Raw genomic sequence first — 18,656 nt, 5'->3', positions numbered from 1 at the left:
TTTAATGAAGTCAGACTAGATGATCATAATGGCCCCCTTTAACTATCCCCTGCTGCTCCCCAAAGCTTTCAGGGCTCTCCAAAACTTGACCTATGCAAGTTCTGAAAAGCTCAAACTACTGCCACTTCAAAGGTGGCATTGTAAATGTACCTCCACACATAGGAAATAGTCATGGAAGTACAAGGTCTAATTTTCTGCTGAAACATATATCCCCATGCATGCCAACTGCCATCAGTGAAACAGCAGGTGAACTCTGTGTATAATTTGATCCAAGATTTCTGATGCTCAACAAAATCTTGCTTTTTTGATCCAGCATGTGTTGCTACTTGCACACACTTAGGGCCAAATTCCGATCTCAGTTACTGACCAATATGATTTCAGTGGCACTGCAAACATTGTAAATCACTGCACAATTTGGCTCAAAGCGATTGCACAGATGTAACTAAAAGCTAGTCCTAAGACTGCAGCAATTACCATTAAAAAGTCAGTTTATTCACAGGTAATATATAATTGTTTCTGAGATACACATTACTTATTCCAAGCAGAGAGAAGCATCTGTTGTATTTTAGCTACCACTGTATGATAAACCAGATACTAATAATACCTGGCAATAAATATTTAATGGCATCCATCCTATATGTAGCAGAGTAGACTTGCACGGTGAGGTGGCAGTGACCTGGAAGAGGGATTTAACAGCACTACCTTTCTTGTTACAGTGAACAGTTGGGGAAAAAAGATTAGTTATAAATAGAGTTGTTTCCAAAACTTTACAGACAATGAATTAAAAGGTGAGGAACTGCTTACTGTAGTTGTAGCTTTATTGATCTGTAATACAAGAAATTGTTCTTTTATTTACTTGAATTGTGTCAATTGTTAATGGATACCAACATCAAATAATATTTCCTCTTGGAATAAACCATTTTCTGTAATTGTGCATGTGAGATTATTCATCCACAAAAAATTTATAGATACTGAAAAGTGTGAACAGAAAAGAAAAGAAAAGAGAGAAATGAAAAAATGAACAATAGTTTAAAGCGACTGGTTGTATGTGTTTTTCAGTCATCCAGATTTATTACTTAGCACTTTAAATTGAGAAAGACAGGATATTCATGGATCAAAAGTGAGCGGGGAGCTCATGATCATAATATCACCTACTTTTCAAAAAGGCATATTGTAAGAAAAATAAATCAATAATTTCTGGTGTCTAAACAGATCCTGGAAACTATAATAAACCAAACAGGTATATTGGCCAAGCAGAGGTAGAAGAGCTACCATGCTAATTAGAAGTAGGATGAAAAGAGAAACCCTAGAAAGAAGTAAAGAAAACTGTAGATGTGGAGATTGGGATGGTGCAAAAGTATTTAAGGAATATAATAGTGAAAGTGGCATTTTTCTCATGAATTAAAATGTCCAATTTGATGATGCAACATTGTGTCCTAAACACATATCTGAATGCCCAGTCTCAACTACACACTGTTTTATAAGGTGCATACATGTTTCCACAAAATGGTGAAGAAACAAAGAATGTTCACTGGAGGTGAAAATGGTCACATATGGAATGAATCCAGACTAAGTCATTGTTGAATCTGTGTTGAAAATGAAGGAAGGCAAATGACCACCCTCATTTCAGGTCCACTAATAGACCATTATCTGTGCATCATTAATAACCCTGTACTACTGTCTTGAGCCACTGCCTTCCAGAATTGCATTCTTAATCAAGTTCATCCACTGTGGTGGAGAAAGGTATAGAAAGTCTCTCTCCAGTATTCATTTTGTGAGCCACTAACTCAGGGATAGCCTTACATGAAGATATAGAATCAGCTGTTTGTACAAATTCTGTGTGTCTGATTCACTGAGATATTAGGAATAACAAAGATGAAAGCAGAGTCTGAATGAGCTTTCCCCTGACATCTATTGGTGAGCTGTGGAAAAAGACTTCAGGAGCTGATCTCGTTTGCATGGACACATCCACCCTGTGTAGGTACTCAGCATGATGGGATTGCTTGCCCAAATGATCACTTGTGGCTGGCGTTGGATCCCTAGTCTCCTCGTTATCAGGGCAGGAGTAATAAAGTGTTGTTATCCTTGTTGCATGAACCGAGAGCAGCAGAAACGTACCTGGCATACCCCCGATGGAAAGACTCACCCTCAACTGAACAGCACTCGCTAGGCAGGGGACATGGGTTCCAAAGCCCAATGAGTTGGGGAGGGGGGAGGAGAAAAGAAAAGAAAAGAAAAGAAAAGAAAAGAAAAGAAAAGAAAAGAAAAGAAAAGAAAAGAAAAGAGGTGAGGACCTGGACCTGGACGTGCTTTTTAAGGGTCCTAGACACTGTTCGGCTCTTCTTCTCCTCTCCATAGTATAATAAAAGAGCTAATTTAGGTTCAACTGAGAGTCTTGTTACCTGCTGCAGAGCTGAAATCACTGATACCTGGGTCTAAGTATTAGACCTACTTTGGGACAGTGTCTCTATTGCAAGAAGAAAAGGAGTACTTGTGGCATAATCTTTCGTGAGCTACAGCTCACTTCATCGGATGCACCACTGAATGCATCCGATGAAATGAGCTGTAGCTCACGAAAGATTATGTTCAAATAAATTTGTTAGTCTCTAAGGTGCCACAAGTACTCCTTTTCTTTTTGCGAATACAGACTAACACGGCTGCTACTCTGAAACCTGTCTATTGCAAGAGACTTCCCAGTGTGCACCAGCAGTGACGTTCCCCCACTAACAGCTGAAATCACTGACAGCTGTGTTAAGTGGGGTGCCCTGAAGACATCATGGCAAGTGGCCAGCCAGGTCGCTGGTGGAGAGGGCCGGAGCAGAGCCCCACAGATAAGTGCGGCAATTGGTCGTTGGGGTGATGAGCGAGTGCTCAAGTGGTGTAGTGTGTAAGGTGCTTCCTTACACACACCCCCCACCAACAAGGTGGGAGGTGAACTCTGAGGATGAACCTCTGAACTCTGGGGTTGCACTAGCCCAGGACAGCAACCGTGAGTGGGGTACAGAGAAGGGACAGACACATTAAAAGGGCTTTTGGATTGCTGGACTTAAGAACTTGAGGGGAAAAGGACACTGCCCAACTTACTTGGGGGTGGGTCTTTTGCTCATGGTTTATGTTTACAAACCCTAGTTGCTGTGTTTTCTCAAATGAATGCTGAATTACTTTCCTCCTTTTATTAAAAAGGTTTTGCTACATTCAGACTCTGTGCTTGCAAGAGGGGAAGTATTGCCTCTTAGAGGCACCCAGGGGTGGTATGTAATTGTCCCAGGTCACTGGGTGGGGTCTCAAGCCGGTTTTCTGTTGTATTGTTGAAAAGGAACCCCTAGATAATGAACCCGGCCGTTGTTGCTGCTGGCGCCGCCTGGCAGCAAGGTTACAAACACATTCTGTGGAAGTGAGCAATATTAACACCTGGCTTACTGCCAGAGAACCTACTGAGGGCATACTGTAAGGGATTTTCTATGCACAGAATTGCACCACTTTACCTAAGGGTACTGTTTTCAGCAGATTTGGTTAGTCAGGTGCAAAACCCAAGATAATTTTAGTTTAAACCAGGCTTATTTTGGTGTAGTGTAAGTCAATTATGAATAGGTTTAAACTAATGTGAAATTAGTCACTGTCAAACCAAAATAAGGCTATGTATACAGTGCACACCTCTTGTGGCAGAGTGTAGGGTACACGTAGCTATATGCAGCAGTAAAAAAACAGGCTGCATCCACCCTGTGGTGTGTAGCTACAGGTGTTAGTGAAAGGTGTTAGTGAAAGGTTAGTAAGGTGGGTAGAAAGCTGGCTAGATTGTCGGGCTCAACGGGTAGTGATCAATGGCTCCATGTCTAGTTGGCAGCCGGTATCAAGTGGAGTGCCCCAAGGGTCGGTCCTGGGGCCGGTTTTGTTCAATATCTTCATAAATGATCTGGAGGATGGTGTGGATTGCACTCTCAGCAAATTTGGGGATGATACTAAACTGGGAGGAGTGGTAGATACGCTGGAGCGGAGGGATAGGATACAGAAGGACCTAGACAAATTGGAGGATTGGGCCAAAAGAAATCTGATGAGGTTCAATAAGGATAAGTGCAGGGTCCTGCACTTAGGATGGAAGAATCCAATGCACCGCTACAGACTAGGGACCGAATGGCTAGGCAGCAGTTCTGCGAAAAAGGACCTAGGGGTGACAGTGGACGAGAAGCTGGATATGGGTCAGCAGTGTGCCCTTGTTGCCAAGAAAGCCAATGGCATTTTGGGATGTATAAGTAGGGGCATAGCGAGCAGATCGAGGGACGTGATCGTTCCCCTCTATTCGACATTGGTGAGGCCTCATCTGGAGTACTGTGTCCAGTTTTGGGCCCCACACTACAAGAAGGATGTGGATAAATTGGAGAGAGTCCAGCGAAGGGCAACAAAAATGATTAGGGGTCTGGAACACATGAGTTATGAGGAGAGGCTGAGGGAGCTGGGATTGTTTAGCCTGCAGAAGAGAAGAATGAGGGGAGATTTGATAGCTGCTTTCAACTACCTGAAAGGGGGTTCCAAAGAGGATGGCTCTAGACTGTTCTCAATGGTAGCAGATGACAGAACGAGGACTAATGGTCTCAAGTTGCAGTAGGGGAGGTTTAGATTGGATATTAGGAAAAACTTTTTCACTAAGAGGGTGGTGAAACACTGGAATGCGTTACCTAGGGAGGTGGTAGAATCTCCTTCCTTAGAGGTTTTTAAGGTCAGGCTTGACAAAGCCCTGGCTGGGATGATTTAACTGAGAATTGGTCCTGCTTCGAGCAGGGGGTTGGACTAGATGACCTTCAGGGGTCCCTTCCAACCCTGATATTCTATGATTCTATGAAAGGATTTGGAAGTAGGGAGGTGACAGGGAAAGGTTCAGCAACTGGGAACTGATGGAGATTTTCTCTGCTACTGGAGCCTTTCCCTGGCCCAGTGACAGAGTGTCACTCCCCTGTCCCTTTGATCCTTCCTAAATAGGTTATAATAATTGATTTTAACATTCACGTATTGCAAAAGATCCCCACAGGTTTCAATAATATACTAGGTCAAAAAATTCAGTTCCTCTTGTTTGTTACCCAGGCTCCTAGCACTGACATGTAGGGAACCGAAGAATTTCTTCTCTTTATGTCCTTTGGCTACTTGATTAATTTTATTCTCAACATTTCAATTTTGTGCTGAATGGTAATATCTTCCCTATTTTTACCCTCGCCTTTTGCTAGTAGTTTAATGCCTAAATACTCTAGCCAGCCTGTCCCTGAGGAAATTGATTCCTTTTCTCCTAAGATGTAAGCCATGCAAACTATACAGGCCTATATCCCCACTAAAGACGGATTAGTGTTCCACAAAGCCAAAACCCTACACCCTATGTCATTTACCTAGCCAGCATAGTGCCACAAGAAATGGTGGAAATCTAAGCAACTGATTCAAGTCTAAGTTTTGCATAAGACAAGAGGACATGGAATCACCATTGCCTTTCATCATGTTCTTAATCTGGACATTGAGAATGGTAGATGAGTTGGAGGACATGATATTGGGTGATCTAGAGTTAAGCTCTTTAGTTTATGCAGATGACATAGTACAACTGGGAGACACACTTGAATTAATGATGATACTCCTTGCTACCCTGAAAAATTGGTGCAGTTGACATGGACTTACAGCAAATGCCATGAAGACAAAGCAGTTGCATCTTGGAAAAGGGACAATAGATAAAGTGTTGAAAACAGCAGCAGTGATTCACACAAGTAATATCTTGTGTGCTTAGGAAGCTTGGTCTGTGCCTATGGTTCCATCAAAGATGAGGTTAAAAGAAACATGCTTTAGCTACAATGCTGCACAGAAATTGATGAAATTATGGACTGTTAAAAATGTTTCACTTGATAACAAAGTGAAAATGTATCAAACCAGTGTACTAATGGCACTCCTCTATGGTCTGGAAGAAGCTGCATTAAATTAAACATCAGATGCCTGGAGGCAGTAGATATGACAGTTCTTCAGAAGACAGCAGATGTAAAGTAGGATTTTAAGAGAAATGAAGAAGTTAGGAGAGTAGGATGTGAAACCAGGGTATGGGATTGGCTGCAATCAAAAAGATTACGATGGGGATACTGTAGCAAACATACAGATGACAGCATGACAAAGAAAATAACGCAAAGGCAACCAAGGCCAGTCAGACCTAGAGACCAACCACTGATCAGATGGCATGACATTATACACAAGGACATGACTATGCTGGGCTTAATGGAGGAACAAACCCTGGACAGGAATGAATGGTGACACTCTAATGCTCCTCCTGTCTGTAAAGATGCTTTGAAATGAGAAAAAAGTTTGAAGATGAAAGAATAGGTGCTGTGGGTTCTTGCCAAGACTGAACTCAGTTTTAATTGGAACTACTTACACTGCCCTTCTCACCCTGCATATTCTGAACTCTGGTCAGACATTATCTATACGACTCCAGGACTTGGCCTTTTTACTCCAAATTGTAGTTCTAAAGCTGTCTTGAAACCCTAAATTCTTTTAAATATATATTGCACGTACGTGTGTGTGTGTATATATATATATATATATATATATATATATATATATATGTAATGACTTACTGAACTATATTAACTATATACTTGAATTCTGAAGAAGGTCATTCTGTTTTGCAGAGGATATAGTTATTTCAAATTTGGTTTTGTTCGGATTTGGAATGAAAAAAAAATTCTCTGTGAAAGGGGATGAATCCCTGGCTTCAGGAAACTCTGTTAGTGGGCTGCCGCAGACCTGTGGATCCTGGAAGCCCTGGTACCCCTGATTTTGAAATCTCTACCTGGAAAGCTGGGAAACCAGGGGTCTCCTGTAGCCCACCAAGTGGGTTGCTGAGGAGCTGGGAGAGTGAGCTGGCAGGAAATTGTCTAAATGGAACATTTTGATTTTGACAACTTGGCAAATGCTGATGAAAAGCTACGGTGTCAGAATTTTTATGACCAGCTCTAATAAGGACCCAAAAGACTTGTATGAAGTCAGCCCTAGAGAGGAAATCATCAAGTTTTTCATTCTGGATCATTACATCTTGAAAGTCTTAGACTGCTGAGAGGTAAAGACAGTTAGTAGGGATGGATCAATAAGTAGGACAAAAGAATAATATCTGTGTTTATTTAAAATTAACTAACATTTTCAGACCACTGCTTGGTGCACTTTCATGCTAACAGATACCCCTACATTTAAAAGAAGATAAAGCCTTTTTGTGACAGTTTTACAAAGTAAAAATGAGATGTAATGGTACAAAAACTTAAGCCTAAATCTAGGCGATCCCATAAAAAAAAAAAAAAAAAAAGGCAAAAGAGCTGAAAACCTAGAATTTTTAGGCTGAATTTTGTGTCTTTGTTCATACTTGTGTTTACACCTTCTTGACCACTTTGGCATAATGAGAATTATCATTGTTTCCTCCTTTATCTTCTGGATCACCCTTTCTCAAAGTGAAATTGGGGCCTAAAGCACAAAGCATCCTTTTAGGCCACCAGTGAGCTAGTGTCAGTTTGCAATAGCCCTTGGCCTGCTTCTCTGGTGAAGAAACGCTTTTCCTTTGTATTTAGAGTGGATAAAACTAGGTTCATTTGGGGGTGGGTTAACCTCCTGATATCAGGAAAACATTGATTTAAATTGTCTATTTACTGATGGCTTAGTCAGTCTGCCTTTGTGTTCACTGTGAATTACATTGATGGAGATTAGGTGAATTTCCCCCTCCCCCATGATCACATTTGCATCATTTTAACACTGAGACTTGTATTTCTTGAGCCCCGTTGTCTATTTATATATACCACAATCACTGTTACATAACTGAATCTCCTTTTTCAAGTTATCCTAGAAATCAAAGACCACCAACATAACACCCCTTACCTTTAGGGGAGGCTAATGTTCAGGATTCTGTCTCTGAACCACATGTTCCATGGGCACTGTAGGCCCTGTGTGTGTTACCCATACAGAAAGGCTAGCATCTATGGTCAAGATTTTGGGGTCCAGACTGTAAAGGGATGCAGGTAGCATAAGATGGACTTCTTATTTCCACCAACAGAGAGTCTCAATAACTTTCCATGACATCCTCACTTTCCTTTGCCTCTGTGGGGATGGCTTGCTTACTTGTTCTAGGCCTGTAGGAGGTATCCCTTGGTCATTTTATATGCTGCCTTGCTCATAAAACCTGAAGACTCAGAAGCCATAGGCAACAGTGGATCAAAAACACTTCGTTTTGATACTTCAGGGATCAGAGCCTGCACCTGGTCAAACTTCTCTTGCATAGTGAAAATTTTGGCCCTCTTTGTCTCTCTTGAGTCCGGGGTGAACGTTCATTTGGGAAAGGAGCAAGGAACATTTCTTTAAGTTTACTATAAACCCATGTATCTGAAGCAAGGAAAGACTCCTTTGGGTTGCTTCCTGCAAGCTTCCTTGGGATGGTGCTCTGATAAGAATGTTACCCAGATGAGTTCCTAGACTCCTCAGCCTCACCTTTATCACTATCAGCACCTTTGTGAAGATGCTGCTGCTGAAGGATCATCTGAAAGGTAACATTATACTAAGTTGTAATTTTCCACAAGTAAGCCAGAGAAATTGTCAGTGACAGAGTCTGATGGCTATGTGCATATAATATTCTGTCAAGCCCACAGAAGGAAGTCTGGAGATATTGTAGTGACAGCAGAAGCTAAAATCTCCATAACCAGTTTATCTTCTTCATTAAACTACTCAGACTTTTGAGGTAAAGGAGAACTTGACTCCTGATATTTTTGTTACTGTGGAGAAGCATTAGAGCACTGAGCACCTTTCTTCTGGGGAAAAAAATTAGCCCTAGTTCTGGTAGTTACAAGATCTCCTTCAGGAGAATTTGATATTTCTCATCATCCATCAAGGCCAGAGAGAGAATAAAGAGAGGATGTGGTGGTGCCTGAAGTTCTAGAAAGTATCATATCACACAATCTTGGTTACCTACTTGCCAGAGGTCAACTGGAACCATGTATCTGAGAACTGGGATATTTTGGCCCCAGGCCTATTTCTGGGTGGAGTCAGGCATGATTCCTGTCCAATCAGTGGCTTGGACTGGAAAAGAGTAATCTGAATTGTCAGCCACCGCTATCAAGCTTTTCCCCAAACAGGCTTTCACAGGAGAATTTTGAGGAAAGAGGATTTGTTTCGAGTAACTATCCACAGTCCAGAGTTTAAGCCACAGAGCTTGCTGTCATGAACCTCATGGCCAGTCTCATGAAATCCATGTCTCTCTACCATGAAAACAGTAGGCAGATATTTTCTTTAGCACCAGAGTAAAATTATGATTCAGAGGATCTAGTCTAAATCATTGCATTTGGATATGGTGTCCCGGGTGAAAACTGTTACTGCCAGAAAAGCTGTGAGCTCTGCTGACAAACTTTCAGTCCCCTCCTAAAGGTGACCTCTGTTTTACTTTCTGCAAGGTCTCTGGGAAAGTTGGCACGGGAATGGTAAATTCTCACAGCCTTGAAAGTGAGATATTTGCCCTTGGAATTCACTCACTGATCCTCTCTTTTCTGCGATTGCAAAGGTGACCACCACCTTGCTCCCAATGGTGTCACATCTCTGAGAGAAAGCATTTTTCCTGCTTCTCTGGCTTGAGACTACCATGGTTCAAACTTAAGAGTTCCCCTTCCTCACCGAAGGAGCTAGAGCTAGTGGAAGAGGATGAGCCTTTGGAGTGTTTCCTGGCTTTTTTCTTACATTATCTGCCCTTTGAGGATTTTTTGGTTCTCTTTTGTCCTGATCTGGAAACTGATCCATCATTATAGATGGTGCTTTTCTGTGGGACTCAGCTCACAAAGGAAGGCTTTGACCCCTGGACCACCAATTGTCATCCAATATGTAACTGGAGGTCAAATGCAGGGAAATATTCCGGAGGGAGCCCAAATTATTATTACTCTGTTTACCTAATCACTGACTCTAGAATGAAAGTGGAAGGCCAGGGAGTCTGATGGACAAGACTAAGCTGTCTCTGGCATTTGCCAAATGAGAGGTGCAACCCACATGTCTCAGACTTGGAGAGGGCAGTGCTCTCTTTTCCATGAAAGCTGGCTATCTCTTCTGTGGTTACCAGCTGAAGAAGAGAATCTCATTCACTGGAAAGTCCAGAGGCTTGCCCTGGGTGTTTGGTCAGCTAACCATTATTTAAGCCACAGCAATCTTTTAGTTATAGTTAATTCAACCATCACCTGAGCTGAGGTCTGGATAACATCACATACACAATTGGCCATGAAAGACACTACATATCCTAGGGAAAGTAATATAAAGGCCAGTTCCAAATACTCATCTTTGGCTCTTTCAATAGTACTGCTCTGCATACAAGGCTATTCATATGGCTGTTCTGATGATTTTAAGGCAAATTAAATGCACAATGGAGATCCTGATACTCTATGCTGCTCTGGATATGCCACATCTATCCAGGAATTTCTTTTAAAAAATGTCTTTCCCAGAGAAAGGGTAAAAGATTCTCAGTGTGTTAGAAATGGGATTACTATTAGGAAAATACCAGTCATGATCTTGCAAGTTGCTTTGATGACAGTGCTCTGACAACCCCCAGAGGCTTCATTTGAGCTACACAATATGAGGTCACCTTGAAGTGGGTTTGCTAGTTTTGCCTCCAAAAAGGGCAGGCGTTCTTTTTTTAAGCTTTGTTTAGAAGAGCCTCAATTTCTTGTAGGAGCTTGCACCACCTTTGTACATCCACAAGCTCTTTAGCTCTAGAATAAGGAACCTACAAACCGTTTACAGTATTATTTCTTATATTAATGCATATAATGAAATATATAGGATACGCAACGTGTGAGTTAATGTGGAAAAGAATGTTTAGACTTCCTGATCTCTAAGTGATTGATTTCACAGCCTTAAAATTACACTAACTCTAGCCACTTCTATTTAATATGAAAGCTCCATGGGGAACTAAAAATACTGAGCAGAATGACTGATAACAGATGCACTAAAAAAAAAAATGAATTTCTGTATGACCGCCCAAAAGTCAGGTTCTCATTAATTATTTTCTATATAATCTACTTAAGTTATTACATTTTAGTATCTTAAAATATCGAACAAACATGGAGAGAACATACTAAAGAGCAACAGTAAGGTACCACAGTTAATCAATGTCAACATTGGTCTGTAAACAATTAGGGATATGCCTCTGTGTATGAGTACACATCCATGACCCTAACACACATACACACCCCTATTTTTAAATATGCATTTTTCAAAAGGCTGGCCCACAAATGCTTTAGGAAATAGGAACAAATCATGGAAACAATAAGTGATCAAACAGAGTTTGATTAATTGAAGGTGATACAACAGAAGAACAGGATACTGGGTCAGACCAAGGTCCATCTAGCCCAGTATCCAGTCTTCTGACAGTGCCCAATGCCAAGTGCCCCAGAGGGAATGAACAGAACAGGTAATCAAATGATCCATCCCCTGTTGCCCATTCCCAGCTTTATGCTTGAAAAAAGTAATTATTGGTCAGTCACTTTTCTGATATTTTCCTGTACTCTGCTTCTTTCAGGCAAGAGAAAGAGTGAGAGAGGCTGCAGGTGTTCGTGCTCAAGAGCCACCACCTGCTTACGTTAACTGGGACTGAATTACACAGACCGGGTTGCAGATGATTTACTAATCTTTTCCCTAGAGGGAGGAAAACTCTCTAACATCACTAATGTCTGCGAGTTATTAGTCTGCACACCTAATCCGTTACTGCCTGCTATGCTAGGACATGAACTCAGCAGAGGTCAAAAGGCACAAATACCCACTGTAAGGACATCAGTTATTCTCATTTCATAATAAAGTATGTATTTATGTGATACAAAGACTTTGTACACATGGAACTGAATGATGTATGAAACCTTGGTAGTTACACCAGCACTTACAGGTGGACTGACTGACCCACACCAATACCCTTTTCTTTGGCTAAAGTGACATTTACTTATTCTGAGCCTACTTTCTGGGGGAGAAAATCCTACTAAAACTATATTTTGTGAAATAAGCAAGACAGTGAAAAGCCTGAGTACATGTTAATTGTTTGTGAGCATTTTTCAGTAAAGTTATGCTATACCACAAGGTGAAACTATTGCTGAATGGATATATGCATTTCCAGAAGTAGCCACTACAACATGGGCACTTTTCAAACACTTAATAAAGGGCGATCCCTATCCCCCAAAAGCTCACAATCTAAGGAAGACTCCACTGCAGAAAGCAGTAAGTGTTATTTATATTTCCTTTAGCACAGCATTTTCCAAACATTTGAAAGCCGAGACCTCTTTCAGAAATTATTAAACCAATTAGGACCCATTTCAGTTCCAGCTTGTATTGTTCAAAGGCCTACTCATGTTAGGATCTTAATTAAATGAAATGAAATTACATTTCAAAAACATGTCCCTAAATTTATACTTTATTAACTGATTTTTTATTTTATACACACACACACTTGGATGTTAAGTATTGCTCAAATACAAGTTATTATTTAAAACTGACCTAAACATTACTTTTCATTTTTACAATATTTCTCAACAGTGACACTGACCTATTGTTTCAGGCTCTCTTCAAATTCAGGCAGATATCGCCACATCAGTTAATTTCAATCACACTTTCAAGTTCTTCTCCACAACCATAACAGCTGGAGACTAACTTTAAAAAAACAAACCTCAAAACACTGAACAATTTTGCACCCTCTGGAGTGTCTCTTGGAAGGCACATTTCACTGTTTAGGAGACACTGCTATGACATATGTTTTGAAAATGTCTTTGCCTAAAAATACCCAAATCAAATAAATCATTCCCAAAATAATCCCAAATTCTTTTCCAAAAATGCTGGTGCAATATAGAAATCATGGAATAAAAGGTTATAGTATAGAACAGAATGACAGACTTTTTGAAGATACTAAGCAGCACTGGTGATAAAATTGTTTTTCCTCACTGATGACCATAAAAATCAAGTCTGGATTAATTGACATCTCCAATCTCCATGATGGAAGTACGTAGTATGCCATGTGAAGGTACAGGGCTGATGTGCATATAGATAGGATATTTCATTAACTTTGTGATCATTCCTTTTACTTTCAAAATGTTCTAATTCTAGGAACAATATCACAAAGTGGTATTATGCGGTTATCTCCAGACAATCACAAATCTTCAACATGACCTTTCCAGGAATGGCATCAAAATAGGAGCAATGAGCATGGGTGTGTGGGGGCGGTGGTCTTACAAGTCAGAAAAATAGAAATGGTAATATAATTCCTGAACATCTACAATAATAATGCAGTCGAAGCAATGACCTCGCCACAGATGTCTTGAATTGTTTACTGAAATTGACTAATGGATTCTGTAATCTATTATTTATTGCAAGAGTATCTGTTATAGATTCTTATTAGAGAACTCTCCTGTGTTTACAGCATTATTGCATCTAAAAATCTTTAAAAGTGACAGATGCAGCACCTTATTTAGAACGCAGCTAGGATTTCCTCTGTAGTTTCATTTTTACTTTAACAAAAACCCTCTACTTGGCCTGTTTTAATATATCATCATGTATCCTTACCTAGGCTCAATGAAAGCTACAGAAGCAGACATGGTACTATAGATATTGATACTTAGTCTTCGTGACATACCTCCATGTTGTACTTTTCCACAGTCCTTCTCAAGGGGTCCACAACCTGCCAGCAAATCAAGATGCAAAGATCAATCAGCAGCATCCCTCCAACTATCACCATCAGCTTCTGGTCCTTAATAATCTGGAAGGACAAAGAGCAGAGGAGGGCATTCCCATGAGTCAGATTCCTGTGGAGCCTTCCTCACATGCAGTGAATAAACATGCACTGTTGCTAAACAGGCTTTTTAATAATATATAGAGAATTATTTCAGAAATAGCAGGTGAAAGAAAGGTTTCAGAGTAGCAGCTGTGTTAGTCTGTATCCGCAAAAAGAAAAGGACTTGTGGCACCTTATGCTCAAATAAATGTGTTAGTCTAGGGTGAAAGAAAGATACTGTAGTTTTGTCTCCTGTTTAATGTCAGTGTCTAACGATTATATAAAACATCTCAAAAGGAGATTAGTGAGGACTGGTAAATATTTATTAACAAATTCAGAATTCTGGAAAAATCTAGAAGATTCAATCTCAAAGATCAATTGCTATGTATATGCATATAGAAGTCCATTAATTATTACAGCTCTCACCATAGCAAAAGCTAGAGATACATTTCAATTTAAGTTTGTTTGAAATCCTGTTTTCTAGTAAGGGGAATATATATTTCCTTTTTTTACAGAAAAAAGAGGTTTTTTGCACATGTAACTCAGAACAGTTACCTTTAATATTTTGCATATGCCCAGATTTCAATAGGGAATAGTTGCTTTACTAGTTAAAATAAATCCTACACTTACAGCCTTACGGGGTAAAGAAATGATATATAGATGCTGCTATTACATAGAAAAACCTTCAACTTTAATGTTCTTTTAATGTAAAGTCAAACACTTCAAAGTTAAGAAATGCCACAATTAAGGTTGACTCTTAATTCAGCCCCTTTGTACATATGCATGCTGATAGTGTCTTTAATTACACAACCACAGAGCATTTTTTCTACAGGGCCCCCGTTTCAGTGTTCAATGCAAAGGCCATCAGAATGGGCAAAACAATGCCTTTTCCCCAAGTCTCATTCACGGAAATGGGTGAATTGTTTTAGTGATTTTTTTAAAACAAATTAAACTTGAGAGGGACACCTAGCATGGAAAATGTCAGCCCAAATGATTACATTTTGGCAAAGTCATAAGCAATTAAAACCACAGTCTTATAATGGGAAGAGTGAGGCAACCTACCAGCCCTGTCTCTATTTTATATTGAGTTTCTATAAAGTTGCAGGAAGGGGTACGTATTGTATCACTTCATTTTTTTCTTCCATTTGAAAATTAAAAGCTTTCCCCTACTTACCCTTATAGCATATATTTTTAATTTTATTTAAACTATGTAAACTTTCAGATCGTGTCTGTAATCCCTTTCCATTGAAATTTTAGGCATAAAAAGATCTCTAAATCAGTTACTCCACAAGTTACTAATTAAAAAATGTGACAATTATAACTAAAAATATAAGTATGAATGAAACACATGAAAGTGCTTCCTGATTATTTAGTGTAAACTCTCCATTCTCAGAGAAGCTACTGCAATATTGTATGCCATTCTCTACTAAGCTGCTTCCCCAATTATTTAAACCATTTGGAGTAAAAATACTAAGTTCAGCAACCATTTTCTTCCTTACTAAAGTCCATATATCTAATATTGTCATAATTAAGGGCTAGAGTATGACCCTTGCTTCCCTGAGTAAGCAGGTAGTAAGATAGCATGGTTGGCACTGCAGGGTGGGGGTAGGGGTGAAAGCAGCTGCTGTCGCCGTGTTGCTACTCTCTCTTCTGCACAGCTGGGCAAGGAGTGGGTGGAAGAGAAGGGAAGTTGAATCAGGAAAAGAACTAGCACTGCATACTTCCCCTGCAGACTAAAAAGGAAACAGGCACTCAACTGTGACTCTCAGTCCCAGTTTGGTTCCTGCTCTACTCTTGGCATAGCAAAATTACACCCTGCCCTTTACTCATGACCAGCTGTAAGATTACACTCTAACCCTAAGGGATGTTGTGTCAGGGGGAAGTTTACCCTGTGTACAGGGACAGCCCAAAGCCTATGCATCACTTAAGTCCCACTTAAGGCCTCAAAGGAGGGCTTAGGTAAATAAGTAATGCTGTTCTTGTGCTGTCCCTGGGCACAAGGGTGAATTTCACATTGAGCTAATAGGGAGGGATAAAAATAGTCTGTAAGGGCTAGAGATACATAAAAGGACTTAAGTCCAACAGTTAGGCACCACTGAGATCCTCAAAACCCCTGGTCTGGTGTCACCTAATTCTGTAGGCACCTACACTTCCACTATTAAAGTTCCCTAGGTGCCAAAGTTTCTGCCAGTGAGCATGTGCACACACACCTCAGTTCAGGCACCTATCACACCCCTAACTCCCAGTGGGATCCTCCAACTAGGTGTTCCCTCACGCATCTCGCCTGTGGGGCATGATCCAGTAGGTTTTCTCTGAGCAAACCTAAACAGATGCAAAATGGCTAGGAGGAGGTGGTGATGGACCCCCCTCATAACTACCAGGTTCAATTAACCTGATATGGAGATCATATTTGAATTTGGGTACCCTACCTCTCAATGGAGTACCCTAACCACATGCAGAGTCACTCTAACACTCTTCCTGACCTAACACAAGAGACTGAGAGAACTCCTAGAATGCACCAAAGTCCAGGGGTTAGGGCACTCTCCTGCAAGGTGGAGACCCAAGTTTGAATCCTTCACATCAGGCGGAGGGGAAAATTGAACTTGGGTCTCTCACATGCCAGGTGGGTGCTCTAACCATTGGGATAAAAGTTAAGGGCAAAGCTATAGACAATTGAAACCAGGGTCTTATAATGGGAAGCGTTAAGCAACCTGCCAGCCCCACCTATAATGGTATTTTATATTGAGTTTCTATAAACTTGCGGGAAGAGGTGCATATTATTTCACTTCATTTTTTTCTTCCATTTGGAAATTAAAAGCTTTCCCCTACTTATCCTTATAGTATATATTTTTAATTGCATTCAAACTATGTAAACTTTCAGATATCAGGAATAAAATTATCAGTTGCTCCACAAGTTGTCACTTTTTTAAAACAGTAACTAGAAACTTCCTCCTCCTCAGTTATTGCTCAACAAAAAATGGCTTAGGCGCCTCACTCCAGGAGATGGTTCACAGCTGAGACTCCCAAGTGGCTATTGGGCCAGCAGGAGGCACTGGTCTTAGGTGCCTACATCCTGACTTGGGGTGAAGCTTAGGCCACACCCCTTCACCTTGGCATTTTCTCCAGGCTAACTTTTTTAAACAATTTTTATAACAGACAGGGCAAAAACTGCTACAACAGTCTCTTGGAGAAGAAAAATACAGTAACTGCAGTTCTTTAAGATGCGTCTCCCTATGGGTGCTTCTGCACTTATGCCCCCTGCACCTTCAATAGGAGATTTTCATAGACATGTCTCTTCAGCCTGTGCATGCATGTTACTTCACCTCATGCCCTATGTCATTGCTATATAGCACTGTGTGGGCTAACCGTCCTCAGTTCCTTCTCTATTGTGAAACCTCATGACCGGAAACTCTGAAGAAGAGGGAAAGGGCGGGTACCCGTAGTAGAACACATCTCAAAGAACTGCAATTACTGCATAGTATGAGTAACCACATCTTCTTCGAGTAGTGTCCATATGGGTGCTTCACTCTAGGGGACTCCCAAGTAGTTCCCCTTTAAGAAGGCCGGGGCATTGGAGTCTACTGCAGTATGGAAGAAAGCATAGCTGAGCCAAACACACACTGTCGGAAGTAGAGTTATGAATTATTGCACAGTGCTCGGCAAATGTATGCAGAGAAACCCAAGTTGTAGCTTTACATATTTCAAATGATAGGAACGTTCTTAAGAAAAGGCTGTGGAGGTGGAAATATATCTCAGAGAGTGAGCTCATGTGTCAGCAGGTGCTTTGAGATTACAAGATGGGCAGCAGTTGCTAATAGAGTCAGTTTTCCACCTAGAGAGCCTCCGTTTAGAGATTGGAGTTCCTTTTGTTCTTTCTGCAAATCAAGAGGAATCTGGAAATCTTCCTGAAAGGTTTAGTCTTATCAAGGTAGAAGGCCATGGCTCTGACATCAGCCATGCAGACCAAGGCCTCCCCCTTATCCTGGTGAGAATTATGGGCTGATTAATATGAAAATGAGAAGGTACTTTTGGCAAAAATATGGAGGGTGGTTGTAACAAAACCTTGTCTCTGAAAAATATTGGGAACAGTTAGTATGCCATAGGAGACCATATTTCCCCCACTTGTCAAGTCGATGAGATGGCAACCAGAAATGCCATTTTCATTGATAAAAGGAGGAGTGAGCAAGCAGCCACAGGTTCAAACTGTGGTCATGTAAGGGATTTGAGAACCAAGTTAAGGTCCCAAAAGCAGAGTAAGGCGTTTAACTGGTGGAAAAAGGTTGCCCAGGCCTTTAAGGAATCTTGTTGTCACTGGGTGGGCAAATACAGAGTAACCCTCTATTGGAAAAATGGAAGGCCATGATGGCAGCCAGATGAAAAAGCGAGCTCAGCGATAACCCCAGGGTCTGTAGTATAGAATATAGGATAGTATGTCTGGCAGCAATAAGGTTGTTGCAATGTGTTTGAGATTGCACCAATGGGCAAATAGTGATAATTTTAGTAATTAAGTGCAGCATGTAGACTGTTTTCTGTTGTGCAGTAACATCCTTTTTACTTGCTGTGAACAGGCCATTTCTATGCCCATGAGCCATCAATCAGGCATACTCTGGGGTGAAGGATTCTGAGATGGGGTAAAGAATCTTCCCATTCTCCTGAGAGAGCAGATAAGGGGCAGCACGAGGAGTGATCAGGGAGAACACTGCCAGCTATATCAGGTAAGGAAACTATGTTTGTCTGGGCCATATCAAAACAATCACAATAATTCTGGCCTTGTCTTTTCTTATTTTGAGTAGGACTTTGGATATCAGACGTCAGGGGGAATGCATACAGAAGACCCGGTGTCTATTAGAGGTGAAAGGCATTCCTAAGGGACTGGTGACAC

The 18,656-nt window shown here is 40.8% G+C and overlaps 1 protein-coding gene across 3 annotated transcripts in view; it reads right to left on the bottom strand.

Annotated features, from left to right (window-relative positions):
* Positions 1-18,656, bottom strand: part of GABBR2 (gamma-aminobutyric acid type B receptor subunit 2) — an 854,643-nt gene that overhangs the window by 218,553 nt on the left and 617,434 nt on the right. For all 3 annotated transcript variants that reach the window (XM_048839469.2, XM_048839471.2, XM_048839470.2), the window contains one exon: positions 13,637-13,759. In XM_048839469.2, coding sequence (XP_048695426.1) covers positions 13,637-13,759 — 123 coding nt within the window. The remainder of the gene's footprint in view (positions 1-13,636; positions 13,760-18,656) is intronic.

This window comes from Caretta caretta, chromosome 2 (assembly GCF_965140235.1).
Source record: "Caretta caretta isolate rCarCar2 chromosome 2, rCarCar1.hap1, whole genome shotgun sequence".
NCBI lineage: Eukaryota > Metazoa > Chordata > Testudines > Cheloniidae > Caretta > Caretta caretta.
The sequence above is the reverse complement of the archived record's forward strand: the minus strand, read 5'-3'. Positions and strand labels throughout refer to the sequence as shown.